General features: G+C 43.1%; 1 protein-coding gene across 10 annotated transcripts in view; it reads left to right on the forward strand.

Annotated features, from left to right (window-relative positions):
- SCHIP1 (schwannomin interacting protein 1) overlaps positions 1 to 18,021 on the forward strand; it is a 144,902-nt gene that overhangs the window by 47,665 nt on the left and 79,216 nt on the right. Inside the window, exons 2-3 of one of the 10 annotated variants that reach the window (XM_079766532.1) lie at positions 16,285 to 16,348; positions 17,111 to 17,209. The exons of 8 other annotated variants lie outside the window; for them this stretch is intronic. In XM_079766532.1, coding sequence (XP_079622658.1) covers positions 16,285 to 16,348; positions 17,111 to 17,209 — 163 coding nt within the window. The remainder of the gene's footprint in view (positions 1 to 16,284; positions 16,349 to 17,110; positions 17,210 to 18,021) is intronic. One more of the 10 variants, XM_079766533.1, reaches the window with a different exon arrangement.

Below are 18,021 nucleotides of genomic sequence, written 5' to 3' on the forward strand. Positions count from 1 at the left end.
TTTTTATATATATTTTTCTTGATTTCAGAGATGAAGGGAGAAAGATAGAAACATCAGTGGTGAGAGAGAATCATTGATCAGGTGCTTCCTGCACATCCCACAGTGGCAATCAAGCCTGCAACCCAGGCATGTGCCCTGACCGGGAATCTAATCGCGATCTCCTGGTTCATAGGTCGATGCTCAACCAATGAGCCATCCATGCCGACTTGGCAACTGCTGTTTTCTTTTGACTGATGGGTGGGTTGGAGAAATTACTTACAAATCTCTAACAACAACAAAACTGCGAAGTAAACATTTTGAAACAGTCAAAACACCAATTGGAATTTTCTCCTTAGTATGGCTACTTTGCTATGTAACCTAGAGAGTGAACGAGGGCTGGAGATTATGAAGTAGACAAGGTGTTTTTTCTATAAACACCCTTCTCCATTTAAAAAAAGGGGGGGGGGCTTTAGGGTGAGCCCAAATGTTTAAAATAGTTAAAAAAAATTATAGTGATGTATTACTCCTTTTTTATACCTACCAATGACAATGCATTTAAAAGGCTATGTCAGAACAGTTGTGTAACCTCTCAATTTTATAGCTTTTCTTAAAAAACGTAAGCTTGCCTCCATGAATGTAATGAAAGCTTTTCATTTTTTAAGCCATGTTCTCGGGATATGGAATGTTTCCTGCTCCCTACATAACTGCACCGTGATTAAATATTGACAAAGAGCCAGCAGCTGACAGCCAGCGGCCTCACCCTGGTAAATGCTGAGGTGTAAGGCGGAATGTAAATACAGAGCCATCCCCGCAGGGCCATGGTTTTTTGTTGGGAAGTGGGATTGCACAAGTCCTGAGTTGTCCATGAGCTGTCAGATTTGAGGGCTACAAACAGAAGAATGTAATTTGAAACAGGAATTTCTTAAAAAGCAACCCAACTCTGTCGGAAGTAAAAATATATTTTCCCAACCAATCTGAATAATAAAGAGGATGCGAGGGAGAAGCTCTAACAGGACATCTAGGGGACCCAGTCAGGCTGCTGCTCCCATCGACAAAAGAGCCATCTGTCCCTTGAACCATGTCATCTCTCACAGACAGTGGTTTATGTGAAACAAACTAGTTGAAATCATCAGATTCATTTCTGTGATACTCATGTGCTTGGGAAGTTTCAATACATTTTCTATAGTTTTGTTGTATGTGTATTTTTTTTTTGTTGTTTTAAACAGTCTGACCATTTAAAATGCATAATTAGCCCAGCCATCGTGGCTCAGTGGTTGAGCTTCGACCTATGAACCAGGAGGTCACTGTTCAATTCCTGGTCAGGGTTGCGGGCTCCATCCCCAATGTATGGGCGTCCTGGAGGCAGCTGATCAATGATTCTCTCTCATCATTGATGTTTCTATCTCTCTCTCTCTCTCTCCCTCTCCTTTCCTTTCTAAAATCAATAAAAATATAAAAACTAAATAAAATAAAATACGTAATTAGTTATTTCTCCCTTAAAGGGAGAAAAATGGGATTTTTTTTTTTTTTGCTTAGTTTCTGGAAGAAAATAGCTTTTATTCCATTTTTCTCTATTAAGAAGGTTCATTATAGATCTAAATGTTTTTGTACTAAGATGTTTAAACTGCAGCAAATCCCTGGAATTTGTTTCAAAGTAGCTCCTATCTGGGTTGACGGTAATATGCCCCAGCCTAGCCTCTATCCCTTTATGTTTGCTTTGTTTGGGGTGTTGATTGTTTTGTAAACACTAGAAGTTGCTGAGGCACCTTGTCTAACTTTCCAGTCCCTGTTTACCCCCACACACCCTCTCACACACTTAGCTCAGGCTTGTATTCAGACCCCAGAAGATAAGTGACTGTCAGCGTGACCCGGCCTGCCCCAGTGTCTGCCCTGTGCTAACACTTAGTGAGCTGAACAGATTTACAGTGAAATGGCAAATCCCTTTCCTAAAAAAAAAAAAAAAAAAAAAAAAAAAAAAAAAAAAAAAAAAAAAAAACTTTTTTAAGTGAATAGAGAACAGATTCAACAAATGAATTCCCAGTGCTATACTCCTCCCCCAGAACATCTCTGTGGTTTCACTGGGCTGTCTAAGATTCCACCTAAGACTGACGGCTGTGTTGAAGAGGAATCTGTCAGCCCTGAGCCCCCCTTTCTGCCCGCCTCTGCCTACCTCCTGCTTTGGGCCAGTTCCCTCTGCCCCACCAGCCTGAATCAGTCAACCAAGCTGAGCATCTGGCCTGGTTTTGATGAGACTGGACTTGGGCCTTGGCAGGGGGAATGGAGAAGGTTAGCTGTGGAATGTTTACCTTTTAGGATTTCATGTGGCAGATAAAATTACGACCAGAGAGGGGTCAAATTGGCTAATCAAGATGACTTTTGACCTGTGTCAGGACAATCCCTTCAGCCTGCAGGCTAAGCCCTGCCTTTGCCCTTTGACAGCTGCCCCCACTCAGTGTCCACCTAGAAGTGAAGGGGAGTGTCCTTGTCCCCGAGTTCTGTTCCCCCCTCTCAGGAAAGCACATTCTTTAATCTGCTATCCCTAAGCACCCCTTTGAGACACTTTATACGGACAATATTTGAGACTGTCTTCAATTTCATGCTTTTCAGGAAAACAGTGTACTGATAAGGATCAACTCTGAAAGCATGCTCTACGTACGAGGCATAACAGGAACGACACGAGGCAGTGGCTGCGCTCGTGGCATTTAAACAGCGGGTCCTGTGGGCAGAGCAGCCCTTAAGAAAGGCCTGCTGAGGGCTGCGTATTCTTTCACTTGTAAGAAATTAACCTCAGAACCAGCAAACCCAATTCCTGGTTGTGATTTCCTGTTGGTTTTATCTCTCCTCTCTAGAAGATTCCTGAGGAGTGGTTTATTGCTCACAGGAATTTAGTGGAGGTGACCTCGGGGTTGACTGTTTTCAAGGCTCTCCTCTCAGGGCCAGCCAAATGATCCACTTCCCTTTCTCAGTGAGCTCCATACATTCATCAGAGAGAGTCTTCTATGTGCTAAGTACTGAGCACATAGTATTGAAAAAAACAGGTAGAATTCTAGTCCCAATGTACCAGTAGATACAGCTTTAGGCCTATGAACTCCTTGTATTACTCAGGGTTCTCCAGAGAAACAAAACCAATCGTGTGTGTGTGTGTGTGTGTGTGTGTGTGTGTGTGTGTATCTATGTCTACCTATGGAGAGAGAGAGAAAAAGAAAGAGGGATTTATTTTAAGGAACTGGCTCTTGTGGGGATTGGCAGGTCTGAAATCTAGAGGGCAGGCTGGAAATCTGGGAAGAGTTGGTGCTGCAGTCTTGAGTCCAAAGGCAGTGTGGAGGCCGGTTCTTTCCTCTTCAGGGAACCCCTGTCTTTTCTCTTCAGGCTTTCACCTGATTGGATGAGGCTGACTCCCATTGTGGAGGATAACCTGCTTTACTCAAAGTCTATGGCTGTGTCAGTCACCTCTAACACATACCTTCACAGCAGCTTCGAGACTGGCGTTTGACCAAACTACTGGGTACTGGCCTAGCCAGGTTGCCATGAAAGTAGCCATCACCCCCTCCCAACCTCCCCAACCACCCAAATAGCTCTCATTTCAATTTAGTGGCTCTCCAACTTGAGCAGACATCAGAACCCCCAGGGTTGCTTGTTAATACAAAATGCTGGCCTCCACACCCTTGATTCAGAAGGTCTGGGGTTGGGCCCAACAATTTATAGGTCTAACAAGTCCCAGGTAACCAGCTGATCCAGGGACCCCACTTCGAGAACCACTGGTCTGTGCAATCCAGGGTCTGCCCCTTAGCCTCCTGACTCAGAATCAGATTTTGTGATCATAAGAAAGATAATGTTATTTCTCAGGGTGGATCCAAATAAATCAAGGTTACCAAATTGATGTGTAAAATATCAATGCTAATTTATTGATGTATAATAAGAACTAAACAACCAGAGTGACCAGAATAACCATATCAGCATGGGAGGGGTAGTCCCTCCCAGGCAGCTCCATGGACCGCTGAGCAATAAGCATGAGGAGCTGAGGAGGCAGAGCTGAGGGAAGGGATGATTGACAGCTGCATCCACCCCACCACAGGACAGTCATGTTCTCAGGTCCACTGGCCAAGGCCCTCTCTCCCTGGACTTGGATGTGGAGTCACACAGGGCCGTTGTTGGGGGAATGGGTGCTTTAAGTGGGAAGCTTCGCTTTTTACTGCAGTGAAAGGATGCTTCTGTCTGCAAACGGCACTCAGCCGTGGGGCTCAGAGTCCACAGAGATTGGAAACACTTTTAGTGAATCATTAAAAATTCAGTTTTTATAGTAACTTTTCATTAGATGTAACATAGACTTTTTATGAGGGAGGAACCTGGGCTGCATTAGAATTTGTTAGTGTGAGCCCTTTATAAAGCGCACTTCCTCTCTTGGTTGTAATTTGAGTGAAGTTACAATCTCCTTTTCAAAGATTATTTTCCATCTTTCTTTGAACATGAAGGGGAATTGACTTTGAAAAAACATTTATACATTGCATTAATCGAAATGTATTTCAGAATGTTCCATGTCCACATAAAAGCCATTTTTCCCCAAGCTTGGGCTTTCGGCTTCTATTGTGCTATTTTTAGATTTTATAGTAAGAATGGGATTCCTTCCTTAATAAAGACCTTTGAACCCAATTGTGGTGCAAAAGCGTTATATTTATATTACTTGTTTTAGTGTTCTTTTAAAATCCTACAGTTGCATTCCTCAACATGAAAAGTTTGGCCTTTGAGTAAGGATAGACCCTTAAAACTGGTTCTGAGGACTCAGGATGTGGGCGGAGTCAGCATAATCCCTCACGCCTTGCCTGCTTGACCCTCTTACGAAAGACAATAGAGTAAATGGCCTTAGCACACGGGGCTGGGTGGCCCTAGAACTACCTGTGGGTGCTTGTAAGTGGACCTCAGTGTGGATGAGAAGTACATCCACCCCAGGCTCAGCGACCACCCACCAGGCAGGTACATTCTCCCATTTCACCTTCCAGTTTCATTGCTGTGTTCGTTCAGGGTTCAGTCGACAAGCAGAAACCATGCTACAATTTCAGGGAGTAGGTTCAGTACAGAGAATTGGTTACAAGTGAAGGAAGGGTAAAGAGCAAACAATGGACACCAAGTTAACACAGAAACTAGTAACAAAAGGGAAGAGACGGTGTTGCCAGAGTCTGAGGGATGCCTCATGTGGCTGGGTACAGGGCAGGGCGGTGGGGAACATAGTTGTGCTTGGGGAGCACCCTGGGGGACATGTGGCAGCCACAGTCAGATCACAGAAGGGTTTCCCTGGGACTGGGGTCTCTGCAGCTGCTGGAGGCACGACCTCACGAAGCACATACCCCTGTCCTCTTAGTGCAGCGGTTCTCAACCTGTGGGTCGCGACCCCTTTGGGGTCACAGGGGTTGCCTAAGACCATCGGAAAACACAGATATTTACATTACGATTCACAACAGTAGCAAAATTACAGTTATGAAGTAGCAACGAAAATAATTTTATGGTTGGGGGTCACCACAACATGAGGAACTGTATTAAAGGGTCGCGGCATTAGGAAGGTTGAGAACCACTGTCTTAGTGGCTACCTCCCCCTGGTGCCACCCATGGGCAGGATCTAACGGGGCCAGGTGGCAAAGGAGCCTGGGATATATTGTTTGCAGAGTGTCAGCCTCTGCATCATAGAGCAGAGGCCTGTGGCTTTCTTTACTTCTCTCCCTTCCTGTGTTGGTCTTTACTATGAATTTTGTGCATTTAGTCTATAATAAGCTTAGTGATAAAGAAGTCTTACTTGTAAGGAACAAGGGAGGGAATCTTTTAATCTATTTAGATTATCCGGCAGATTGTTTGCCCGTTGTTATTAGGAACCACTTTTACATTAATGAAGGAAACGAAAATCTCAGTGTATTTTTAATATCACATTTAAGTGTCCCAGAGACTAGAATGGTGTGGCAGATTCTCATTTCACTTTCAAGATTTCATTTGAAGTCATGTTCACATTTGGGTGTAAAAGCACATCCTTATAATAACCATTCTTATCTGTGTGTGTGTCTGTCTTGTGTCCAGAGAAAAATGACTCATTTTCTCCTAAAGATTAGAATTCTATGGGCATCTCTTTTTTGCAACAATTCCTTTGTTTGTTCACTTCTAGGGATGATAGAATTGGTAATGATAATGCCTCCCTTGTATCAGATTCAGCTCAAATCAACAACCCTGTCAAATGTCTCAGCTTTGGGCCTAGGACAGAGTCGGCTTTGATTCCCACCTCCACCACTGAAGTTTCTTAACCCCTCAGTCAGTTTCTTCATCTGATGTGAGGGTAAACATTAGCGTCACAGGGTTGTTAAAGGGTTATATGTGGTAAAGCATTTGACATCATCTGGGACATAGTAAGTGTTCCAACAATGAATGGTAACATGCTGTTATTATTTTGATAATCATTTATAGTTTGAGTAGGCCTTTTTAGACATTATTAATTTTTTAAGTCTTTCTGTTCATTGTTCCACAAATTTGCAATATGTGCTGCATCTAGAGACATTAATGGATCCCTTCAAGAATGCAAATTTTCATTTTCAAAAGAAAAAAATATCAGTGGGTTTAGATTTTTCGGCAAGTTTTATATCAATTTCTTAACTTCGATGTGATTTGTAATAATCTATGTCTTTGTGCTATTTTTAAATTTTTCTTTTTCTTTAAATATATTTTTATTGATTTCAGAGAGGAAGGGGGAGGCAGAGAGAGATAGAAACATCAATGATGAGAGAGAATCATTGATCGGCTGCCTCCTGCACACCCCACACTGGGGATCAAGCAGGCAACTCAGGCATGTGCCCTGACTGGGAATCGAACTGTGACCTCCTGGTTCATAGGTCAACCACTGAACCATGCCGGCTGGGCCACACTGTTTTTCTTGTAGATGATGTCATAGAGTTAGAACAAGGACTTAAATGAGCAAATACTGAATTACCCATTTTTCTGTGACTAACTGGTTTTTCCTGTTGTGTTTGGTCTTTGGCTTCCTGCTGCTCAGGTGGTCCATAACTACTTGTTCAACCTCAAACCCTTCAAAATTATTGACATGGAGGGCTACTTTTTTCAGTCCTTCCAATTGGTGGGAGGCAATGGTACCACTCTTTTCTGAAGGATGGTATTGATACCATTGATGGTAAGCTGATGAGGTATTCAGCAGGCCATTGCAAAACTTGATTTTATTAGCTCTCCTTACATTTCTCTTAGGTTAAAATGTGGAAGTCCTGCATCACTGTTTTCTAAGGATTTTCTCTTTTTTCCCTCTTCCATTGTTATCTTAAAAGGTATATATATATATGTATATCTTTTATATATGTATGTGTATGTATGTTATAAAGCTTCTTATTGCAGGCAACACATTTGTAATGTACAAATTAGTATTGAAATGTTGCTTGACTAACTCTGTACTACGTTTTTCAAAACAAATCTAACTATTAGAAAGCATCATGTCCAGTAGTATTACACAAACTAGAAAGTTGGTATTGGATAGTGGGTAAGAGCAGGTTTGGGAGCCAACTGGGCTGGGTTCTAATACTTTTTGTCCCTTTTAGCTAGATGACCTTGAGCAAAGTACTTGACCTCTCTGTGCCTCGACTTCTACATCTGTAAACGGGGGTGTTAATAGTGCCTACTTTACAGGGTTGTTAGAGGATTAAATGGCAATGTGTATACCTGACTCATAATTAATGTTATTTTCCTTTATCCTCAGCATCATCCTTCTCTCCATTTCTAACTACCGAACAAGGCTCATTTTCCCAGAGGCCTACTGCAGTTTTCCATACCTGTGTGGCTCTTAAACTAATGAATCTGAACTTTCCAATTAGAGTGATCGTGAGCTAAAACAGAAAGTGATTTTAAAAGCCTTCCCTTGATTTCTTGAGCTTTTGTTTGTAATGATAGTTACACAGCTCCTGGAATTTTCCACTTAGTTATCTTCCATTTATGGCCTCACACATGCAATGAGAAAAGTTGGGTAATAGAGGGAGACGCTGGCCCGGGCAATTTGTTTGACCTACATTCCTTTCCTCTGGTCTTCAAGAAACTGTATTCATACTTGTGTGAGCAGGCTTGAGTAACCACCAAGAATTCCATCTCCTCGGGCATTCTTTCTTCCTGAGGTAATAGGCAAACACCGTCAAGGGCGCCCAGACACAGGTATGCGGCCTGGGTTGCTCTCGCAGAAGAGGAAGGCTCAGGCGCCACATGGCCCGGTGGAAAGAGAACAGGCTCTGGGACGCACTGACTCGAATCGAATCCTAACCCTGGGTCAATGACTTCACCTCCCTGGACCTCAGCTTTCTCAGCTATGAGGTCATGAAATGGAAGATTACAAAGAGCCTGGCCCTGAACCTGGCACAAAGTAAAACCAGTTTATCCAGTAAAAGAGTCCTCACTGCCGCCCCTGTGCCAGGCCCTCCTGAGTGCAAGGGACACAGGTGACCAAGGTGACAGGACGGACAAGCCTGCCAGTGTTGGCTGGCCAGCGGACACAGTGTGGCAGGTTGTCCCAGGGGCACAGCAAGCACAGTGAGGAATGAAGGGCAGTGATGAGAACACAGGCAAGACCTAGGCTGAGACCTCATGGATGAGCTAGGAGTTTGCCACCCAGTCTGGTGGGCGATGGGAAGGAGGGGGGGGTGCAGGACAGTGTGGGGCACGGAGAGGCGTTCAGTGAGGCTGGCCAGGGCAGGAGGGATTGGTTGGAGCCTCATGAAAAAATTTGGATTCTATCCTAAGAATAATGAGAAACCTTTTGCGGAATTTTAAGTGGAGATGTGGTTGAGTGGAGAGGCGATATACTGAGGCCTGGGGTTCGATTTAGCTGGGAGGCAGTTGAAGTTTCCCAGTTGAGAGATGATGGAGGCCTGGTCATGGGAAGAGGAGGCTTCGCGGAAGAAAAAGAGGTGTTATCATCTGTTCATTTACTCCATGCACATTAATTGAACATCAGTTGTGTGTCATGCACTGTTCTAGCTGCCAAGGGTACAGTCGTGAACAAAGTCTCTACCTCATGGAACTACACTCACCATGTGACACAAATGAATAGAGTGAAACACATGCAGTACTCTGATTTTATGACCACATTGATGCTAACCTCCCAGATTCTACTTCTAGAAGGAGAGGTCAAGCCCAGACTTGGCTCAGGGCCAACCTGCCCACTGCATAGGGTCAGTGCATATCTCTGACCACAGTACTGATAAAAGCTTGCCCGAGTCTCAGGAGCCCTTCTTGCAGCTGTCCCCTCCCCCACTGACAGGGACAAGAAAGGGATGATTCAAAGCTACTCAAAGCCAGGGGCACAAACTCAAACGTGCAGAGGGACAGAATATTGTTATCAGCTTTATGCTACACGGATGGCATCTGGAGCTAGAAGGTGAATTTTGCTGAGACCACTGTCCTGAGGATCACCAGCCTCCATGGTGACTGCTCCCTTGTGGCTGTGCAGCCATGATGCTCCAGGTGTGATTTTCCATGACTGGTGCCCCAGTGACAGAAGGAGAATTGACCCTCGCCAGATCTTTCGTTTCGATAGGTGCATCATCTGCGGTTGCAGGCCTTTTACACAGGGCAGAGGTGTGTGTGTGTGCAAACTCAGACACCTCAAATTCATATATTCAAATGTGTATGTCAATACAGGTCAGCAGATCTCTAAATAAGGGAAGCCCCTGCCAGTGGGGAGAGATTGTAGACTTAAACCAAGGGGACCTAGAAGGCACTGGGCGTGGCCAACAGAGTGTGGCTGTGCTGAAATTCGGGGTGTGGGATTTTTATGTTAAATGTTGGCAACTAAGTCCTTTTATTTTTTTTAAAAGTGTCATTTGTAATCATATATATATATTTTTTGCCATATCTACGCGCACACACATACACACACATATATAATATGTACATATACATATTATGTGTGTGTGTGTGTATGCGCGTGCAGATATGGCAATAACCTTTTTTTTTTAGTAGCTCCTTTGCTCACTAGGACCTACCTGAAGAATTACATCCTTAATGAATCACTAGCTCCAGACCTGCAATTACTTGCAGAAACTTGCAACTTCCATTGAAGGTCTGAGCAACCTGACAAGGGGACACGGATTTTCAAGTTCTTGTGACCTGCTCTCACCAGCACACTCACACCCAGGGCACCTTGTCATGGGTGGGAAGCGGATACTATATTCATTGGGAAGAATGTTTAGGAAACTGGCTGCTTTTCTGTCATAGTGCTCTTTTCTCCCAAGGATACTGAAATAATAATCCTAACAGCTATTTTTTGAATGCCAAACTCATTACATATGTTATTACTCTGAAACTTGAGAGCAACTGTGAAAGGTAGGCTTTATTCATTCTCATTTTACATAGAAGCTCAGACAAAAATCATATAACTAGTAAAGGAAGTGGCTGAGATTTGAACTTGGGTCTGATGGACTCTGAAATTCATACCCTTTTTATAAAAATATTTTTTATTGATTTCAGAGAGGGAGATAGAGATAGAAACATCAATGATGAGAAAGAATCACTGATTAGCTGCCTCCTGCATGCCCCACACTGGGGATCGAGCCCACATGTGGCCTGACCTCCTGGTTCATAGGTTGATGCTCAACCTCTGAGCCACACCGGCCAGGCTGAAATCCATACCCTTTATCATCATAGCCTCTCATCTATAAAAACTATGAGAAGCTATAAGGATCCCATCAGTGTTTCTTTTTATATACTAGCCTTAGGAGAATAGACCTGGAGTTGTATGAGGGCTCCCTTGACCCTCTCATTGGTTCTTTACTGAACTAATGAACTATTGGTAAAACCATACAATGAACTGTAGGAAATGCCAAGGTGTTAGTGCTGTGAGGATGTAGACTGCTTAGGGCTGAGCAGGCAAGGGAGGTCAGTTGCAAAGAACTGAAGCCCTGTGCTCTCCCTAGTTTGTTGCTTTTCATAGGTGTGCTTTCACCATTCTGCTGGTGTTTTCTGTTTGTTTGTTTTGTGTTTGCAGTCACCTTCATCTTGTAGCTGTCCCTCCACACCTGGTGGTTGCCAGATGACTGTCTCTACCTCTAGGGCTTTGGGGTTTTTCATCCTCATCGGGGAGGGGGTAAGGAAAGAGGGAGAAAGAGAGAGAGAGAGGTAGATATTGTCATAAGAAAAGCTCTCCAAGAAAAGCAAGGAAACTACTTTCCCAGTCATCCTCAGCAAATTTCTCCTCAATCTCTATTGGTCCAAATAGGATCATGTGTTTATCCCTGAACCAATACACGGAGGCAGGGAGTGGGAGAATGCAAATTAACTTATCAACCAAAGGACTTGTGTGCTTGCATATGAGCCTAACGGACAACAGGGGGGGTGGGGGCATGCGTGGGGAGGGGTTTGGGATGGGAATGGGGGGGATGAGGACAAATATGTGATACCTTAATCAATAAAGTAATTTTTAAAAAATTAATTTAGGCTGAGCCACAAATCCCATGTCCAGATCAACATCCCCCAAGCACCTGCACTTTCTCTGCGTACCCTCTTAGCTGAGGGTACCCAAATAAGAGTTAAGGTTGTACTAAAGGAACGGGAGGAGTTTGGGAAAGTATCCACAGTGTCTATCAGACTCTTCCTATTGTGAGAGTAAGCCCCGCCCTGCTCTTAGCAGCACCCCACAACTAGGGTTCTTGTCTGGGCTCACGACTTTTGGAAGGCTGCTGACCCCTAGTGTTTGGAGTACAGAATTGGACGGAGAATCCAGAGATTTGGGTTAACCATTGAAATGAAAATCACAAGAGCTGTGTCACCCCCTCACACACAAGGAAAGTGTGAGCAAAATGAAACTTCAAGAAGTGCTTTAATGGCCCTGGCCAGTGTTGCTCAGTGGTTGAAGTGTAGGCCTGCCCACTGAAGGGTTCAATTTCTGGTAAGGTCACGTGCCTGGGTTGCAGGTTCCATCCCAAGCCCCGGTTGGGGCTCTTGCAGGAGACAACCAGTCAATATGTCTCTCTCACATCGACGTTTCTCTCCCTCTCGCCCTCCCTCCCTCCCTCCCTCCCTCCCTCCCTTCCTCTCTCCTTTCCTCCTATCCTCCCTCCACTATCTCTAGAAAGCAATGAAGAAAAATCCTTGGGTGGGGATTTAAAATTTTTTTTAAAAAGTGCTTTAATGAATACACAATTTAATTAGAAACCTTCCAAAGACCCTTAGAGACCCAGTACACAGGCCTTCCCTGACCTTGCAGGGCAGTACCCTCAGAGCGACCTCTGTAATCCTTGGCACACCTGCAAATAGTCATCCAAAGTGTGTCTTCCTCCCTGGACAGAGGGTGTGCTCTGAGGGCCTGGCCTGTGCGCGAAGCCCCAGCCCCAGCACCCGAGCTCCTGGATGCTTAGTGGATACTTGGATGAGTAAATGAAGAGCCCATATGTTGCTCAGCTCTCCTGTCTCCTTCCCTAGCCACTACTTGCCCTTATATATATCAAATATATCGCCTAGTTGTCCTGACAGTAAGAAAACAAACAAACAAAACTATTTGTTTGGAAAATGTGCATGTATATGGTGTCCTAAAAATGTATACACACACTTTGAATAATTATAAAGGCAGTGTTTATTAAAATACATTTTATTTTAAAAACTAGAGGTCCGTTGCACGATATTCGTGCAAGAATAGGCCTTCCTTCCCCTGGCTTCACTCCCAGCCGCCTGGGAGCCAGCAGGTCCCCGCTCCCCACCCCAGCCGCCCGGGGAGCCGGCACATACCCACTCCTGGGCCGCCCAGAGCCGGCAAGTCTTCGCTTCTGTCTGGAGCACCACTCCAGTAGCTCCCTCCGCCGCCCCCCCTTGCCCTCATAGCAGGCTTCACACCTCTATATGCAAATTAACCTCCATCTTCGTTGGGTTAATTTGCATACTCACTCTGATTGGCTGTGGGTGTAGCGGAGTGATGGTTAATTTGCATGTTTCTCTTTTATTAGGTAAGATTGAGATATCAGCTGTTAAAGTGTGTATACATTTTGGGGAACACCCTATATCTATGAAACTAGAGTCTGGTGCATGAATTTGTGCACAGGTGGGGTCTGGCCGGCCTGCCTCAATCAGGGCCAATCAGCTGGGCTGGCCAGGGGGAGGGGCCGCGGGTGGTTGGCCAGCTGGCCTGCCCCTGATTGGAGTGGGGGGCGGGCAATCGGGGGCCAGGCCAGCCCTGCCCCCTGGTTGAACTCCAGGTTGAGGGGACAATTTGCATGTTAGCCTTTTATTATATAGGATGACTCCACCAAACCCAAATATAGGTTTTGGGATGCAGAATAGCCACCAGGTGGTGGGACAGCAGAGCAGCACTCATTGGACAGGGAGTTTTGTTATAACCAAGTCAGCTGCACTGCTTCGCTGAGCTCTGCTGTGAGTTGTGGGTGAAGCTGTGTGCCAGGGGGCCCTTCTTGGCCTGCGCATTTGGGACAACAGGACTTTCCCTGTGTTCCATACTTTGGGGTGGAGAGGAAAGGCAGGAGCATGGTAACCATCATATTGGATGACTCTTAAGAAAATAGAGAACAAGGTATCTGTGATATCTTGCTTTTAATTGACTTCTAACTCAAGTGCAAACGTGAGAGCTCGCAGGATGAGAGATTTTGCACAAACCCATAGCAGAAATGGACTGCCATTCGCTGTGGAGGGCATCGAAGGACAGACAGGGTTTCTCAATCTGTCTGGGGGAGAGTTCTGGGAAGCGGTGGCAGCACCAGCTGCAGAAGTCCCCACAGCTGTTTATTTTGGCAGGCTGAGCTGCTGCTCACCAGAGAGTGAGCCAGGAGAGCCGCTCCCCCACCCCCAACCCCCACCCCCCAGGGCCCTCGGGACAAGATGCCGAGGTTCTCCTCCAGGAATGGGGTCGCTCTCTATTTTCTCTTCCCCTTTTCTCGGGGAGAAGAAAAATGGGCAGATGGATATCATACTATATTGGTCAGATAGGTCATGGGATGTGACAAAATTAAATCCCTGATACAGAGTGACTGGAAGACCCAACTGTATCATTGTACCCTAAAGCATTGCATCAGTTTTCCCAGCCTGCCCTTGTCTCTTAAGTAAAGGAAATGATGTTTGTTTTCTTTAAGTTGTCTACTTATTGTAAAATGCTGTTTACTGTCATCATTAGTACAATTTTGGTATTTTGCAGATAATGAAGAGAGACACGGAATAGTTCTTCTAGCTTTCAGTTGACACATTACCCAATTCTGCTTTGGATTCATTCTTTTCATTTGAGATCCATGGTGTTCTTATAGAAACACAGGTTTTATTCCGTCAGTGTTTAACCGAGATTTTAGAAGCTGCTAAAGTTGCCAACCAATCCCAATCCGCCAGTCTCCTATTTTAAGCTGTGTTCGTGCTTCAGGAAGAAAGCGCTGGGAGAGGCCCCAGGTGGCTTCATCGAACAGATTTATGAATGATGGGCAAGTAATGGATGACCTGGGGTTCGTGCCAACAGGCCCACCTGTGCACCTGCTTTCACCAGTACTTGCCTCAACCCCCACCTTTTGAAAATGTGCCGAGTACATACATTCTGTTGGTGTGTTTTTCTGAGTCTTCTCTGATTCTGTAAAAGAAGAATGAGCTATTAGGAAGGTTACAATATTGGGTACAAAGATAAAAGTATTTGGGGAGGTTTGTTCTCCAGAGGTTAACGTTAGTCTTCATTGTGATTTCTTTTGTTTTGCTTTGTTGGCTCCTCCCCTCCCACCCCCACCCCACTTTGTAATTTGTGTGTGTGTTGAATGGATGATATCTAATTAGGAATTCTCCTGAGAAAAGTCTCAACTTGAGCAGTGGGGGACACCAGCTGCTTAATTTTGGCAAGAAAAACAATAATAGGATTTCTCCTTCTTTGTTGGGTGTCTGAGGCACCTCGGGCCACTTTGCAGTGTGGCTAATGAGGGAGGGAAGCTCATGTGAGGTTTAGTGCTTTATACCTGCTGTCGTACTAAGTTCTCTCAAATAAGCTTTTGAAGCAAGTGTTATTCTCCTTGTACAGGTGAGAAAATTGAGTCTTAGGTAAGTTAAGGATTTTGTCCAAGGAATCGTTTCCAAAGGGTGTGGCCAGGTTTTGAGTCCAGACATTTCCAAACTCAAGGACCCTTTCTACTATGCTGACTGGCTCAGCTCTCAAGTTTTTGTCTTAGAAATAAAAATACGAAGAAGGAACATTTGTTCAGTTTAGTATTTCTTAACAGAGTAGTAGACAGTCTCTCTGGAACCCTTATGTTTTCATTTCGATAAGAAACCATGAATAATAAGTGTACTCTGGATCATCTGGGTTATCACGTGATAACTGAGTACTCCTCTGCTGGTTCTATTTGTGTTCACACTGACACCAAGAAGTATTTCTCCACTGCACAGATTGCTAGCTGCTCTACTCATCCACTCTTCCTTTCTTCCTTATTGACAGGACAGTTATTTGACTGCAGGTAGTAGTATTCCTACATTTCCCAGACTCCCTTGAAGTTAAGAGTGGTCATGTGACACTGTTGTAGCCAATGATTTATAAGAGAGTTATTAGGTGGGCTTCCCAAAAAGATCCTTAAAGGCAGCCAACTTAGCAGGCTAATGCCTTTTGCACTCTTTGTTCTTCCTTTTCTAGCCTTGAGGCAAAAACACTTGACTGAAGATGGAAAGAGTCTGGTTCCCTAATTACAAAAAGCATCATAACAGCCCTGGACTTGGCTATCTATAGACAGCTCATTATAAGGGAACAATAAGCTCCCTAATTGTTAAAATAGCTTTATTGAGATATAATTTACCTTTTCTTAAAATTCACCTGTTTTAAATGGACAACTCAGCGATTTTTTAGTAAATTTTCAGACTTGTGCAAGCATCACCACAATGCAAATTTAGGAAATTTTCATCACCCTCAAAAGATCCCACCTGCCCATTGACAGTCAATTCCCAGCTCCACTCCCCAACCCTAGGCAACTATGATTTACTTTCTGCCCCTATAAATTTGCCTTTTCTGGGCATTTCATATAAGTGGGATCATACAATATTTAATCTTTTGCACCTGGCTTCTTTACTTGGCTTATTGTTAGGTTCATTCAGGTTGTAGCATGGATCCTTATTGCTGAATAATATTCCATTTTATGGGTATCCGTGTTTTGTTTATCCGTTCACCAGTGGATGGACATGTGGAGGATTTCCACTCTTTTTGATATTATAAATAAGGTTGCTATGAACACATATACATCTTTGTGAGACCTGTGTTTCTCATGGGTAGATACTTTGGAGTGGAATTGCAGGATAATATGGTAAATTTAGGTTTAATTTTTCTTTTTTTAGGAAACTGCCATGCTGTTTTTCAAGTGGCTGTACCATCTTACGTTCCCATCAGCAATGCATGAGGGTAACAGTTTTTCCATATTCTCACCAATCATTATTTTGTCTTTTTTACTATACCCATTCTAGTAGAAATAATAATATCTGATTGTTCTTTCAATGTACATTTCCTTAATGATTAATGATGCTGAACATCTTTTCATGGGCTTAGTAGCCCATTTTTTTTATTTTTATTTTTAAGACATTTTTCTTTTTTTAATATATATTTTTATCGATTTCAGAGAGGAAGGGAGAGGGAGAGAGAGATAGAAACATTAATGATGAGAGAGAATCATTGATTGGCTGCCTCCTGCATGCCCCCTACTGGGAATGGAGTCGGCAACCCGGGCATGTGCCCTTGACAGGAATCGAACCCTGGACCCTTCAGGCTGCAGGGGGGCGCTCTATCCACTGAGCCAAACCAGCTAGGGCTATTTAGCCCATTTTAAAATTGATTTGTCTTATAAGAGATCTTTATATATTCTGGATATAAACCCATTATCAGAAATAATATTTGCTTCCAGACTGTGGTTTATCTTTTCATTTTATTATTGGTGATTTGTAAAGTATAAAAGGTTTAATTTTTATGAAGTCTGTTTTTTAAATTTTTTTCCTTTTGTGGATCATGCTTTTGATATTGTGTTCAATAATTCTGCCTAACCTAAGGCCACAAAAGTTCTATATTTTCTTCTAGAATTTTTACAGTTTTAACCCTGACATGAGTTTGTGATCAATTTTGAGTCCATTTTTATATGATATGAGTTAAGTATATAAATTCATCTTTTTACAGATACCCAGTTGTCCCAGCACCCTTGTAGAAAAGACTGTCCTTTCCTCCATCGAATTACCTTGGCACCTATGTAAAAAAAAAAATCAATGGACTATAAATGTAAGGGTTTATTTCTGGATTCTCAATTCTATTCCATTTATCTATATGTCTATCCATATGCCAGTACCATACTCTCTTGATTAACATATCTTTATAGCACGCTTTGGGAAGTGTTAGTTCTTCAACTTTGTTCTTTTTCCAGGTTGTTTTGGCTGTTCTGTGTCCTTTGCATTCTCATATAAAGTTTAGGATCAGCTTGTCAATTTCTTCCAATAGAATTTTGATAGGAATTGTGTTGCATCTGTAGATCAATTTGAGGAGAATTGCCATCTTAATAATACTGAGTCTTCCAATCCATAGATATAGAATGTCTCTCCATTTATGCAGGTCATACTTGATTTCTCTCAGCAATATTTTATAGTTTTCATTGTATAAGTCTTATACTTCTTTTGTTTCTTAATTTTTGAGGTTACTGTTTTATGGACTTGCTACTAAATTAACATTGTGATATATATTCTAATTGGCACATAAAAATGGAAAGTTAAAGGAAAGAAGTATATTTAAGATACATAAATGATATTTTTATGTGAAGGTCAAATGATGTCATGGTGAATTGTATAAATGATCGATTTCATATGGAGAAAATGGAGACAAGTGTTGAAAAATCAGAATTATTGCATAGCACACAGAATATAGGCATATCCAAACCAAATGAACCTTTGCTCTACAGTTAGTACCATATGTATAAAAGCCAAAAAACCAACATCAGCTTACAAACCAACATCATCTATTACAATAACCTGGGTTTTGTCCATTGAAGTTGATTGTATATCGTATTTGTTTATATTTATTTGTAAAACTGTTTATGTTTT

This window comes from Cnephaeus nilssonii (genome assembly GCF_951640355.1).
Source record: "Cnephaeus nilssonii genome assembly, chromosome: 3".
In the NCBI taxonomy this organism is placed as follows: Eukaryota; Metazoa; Chordata; class Mammalia; order Chiroptera; family Vespertilionidae; genus Cnephaeus; species Cnephaeus nilssonii.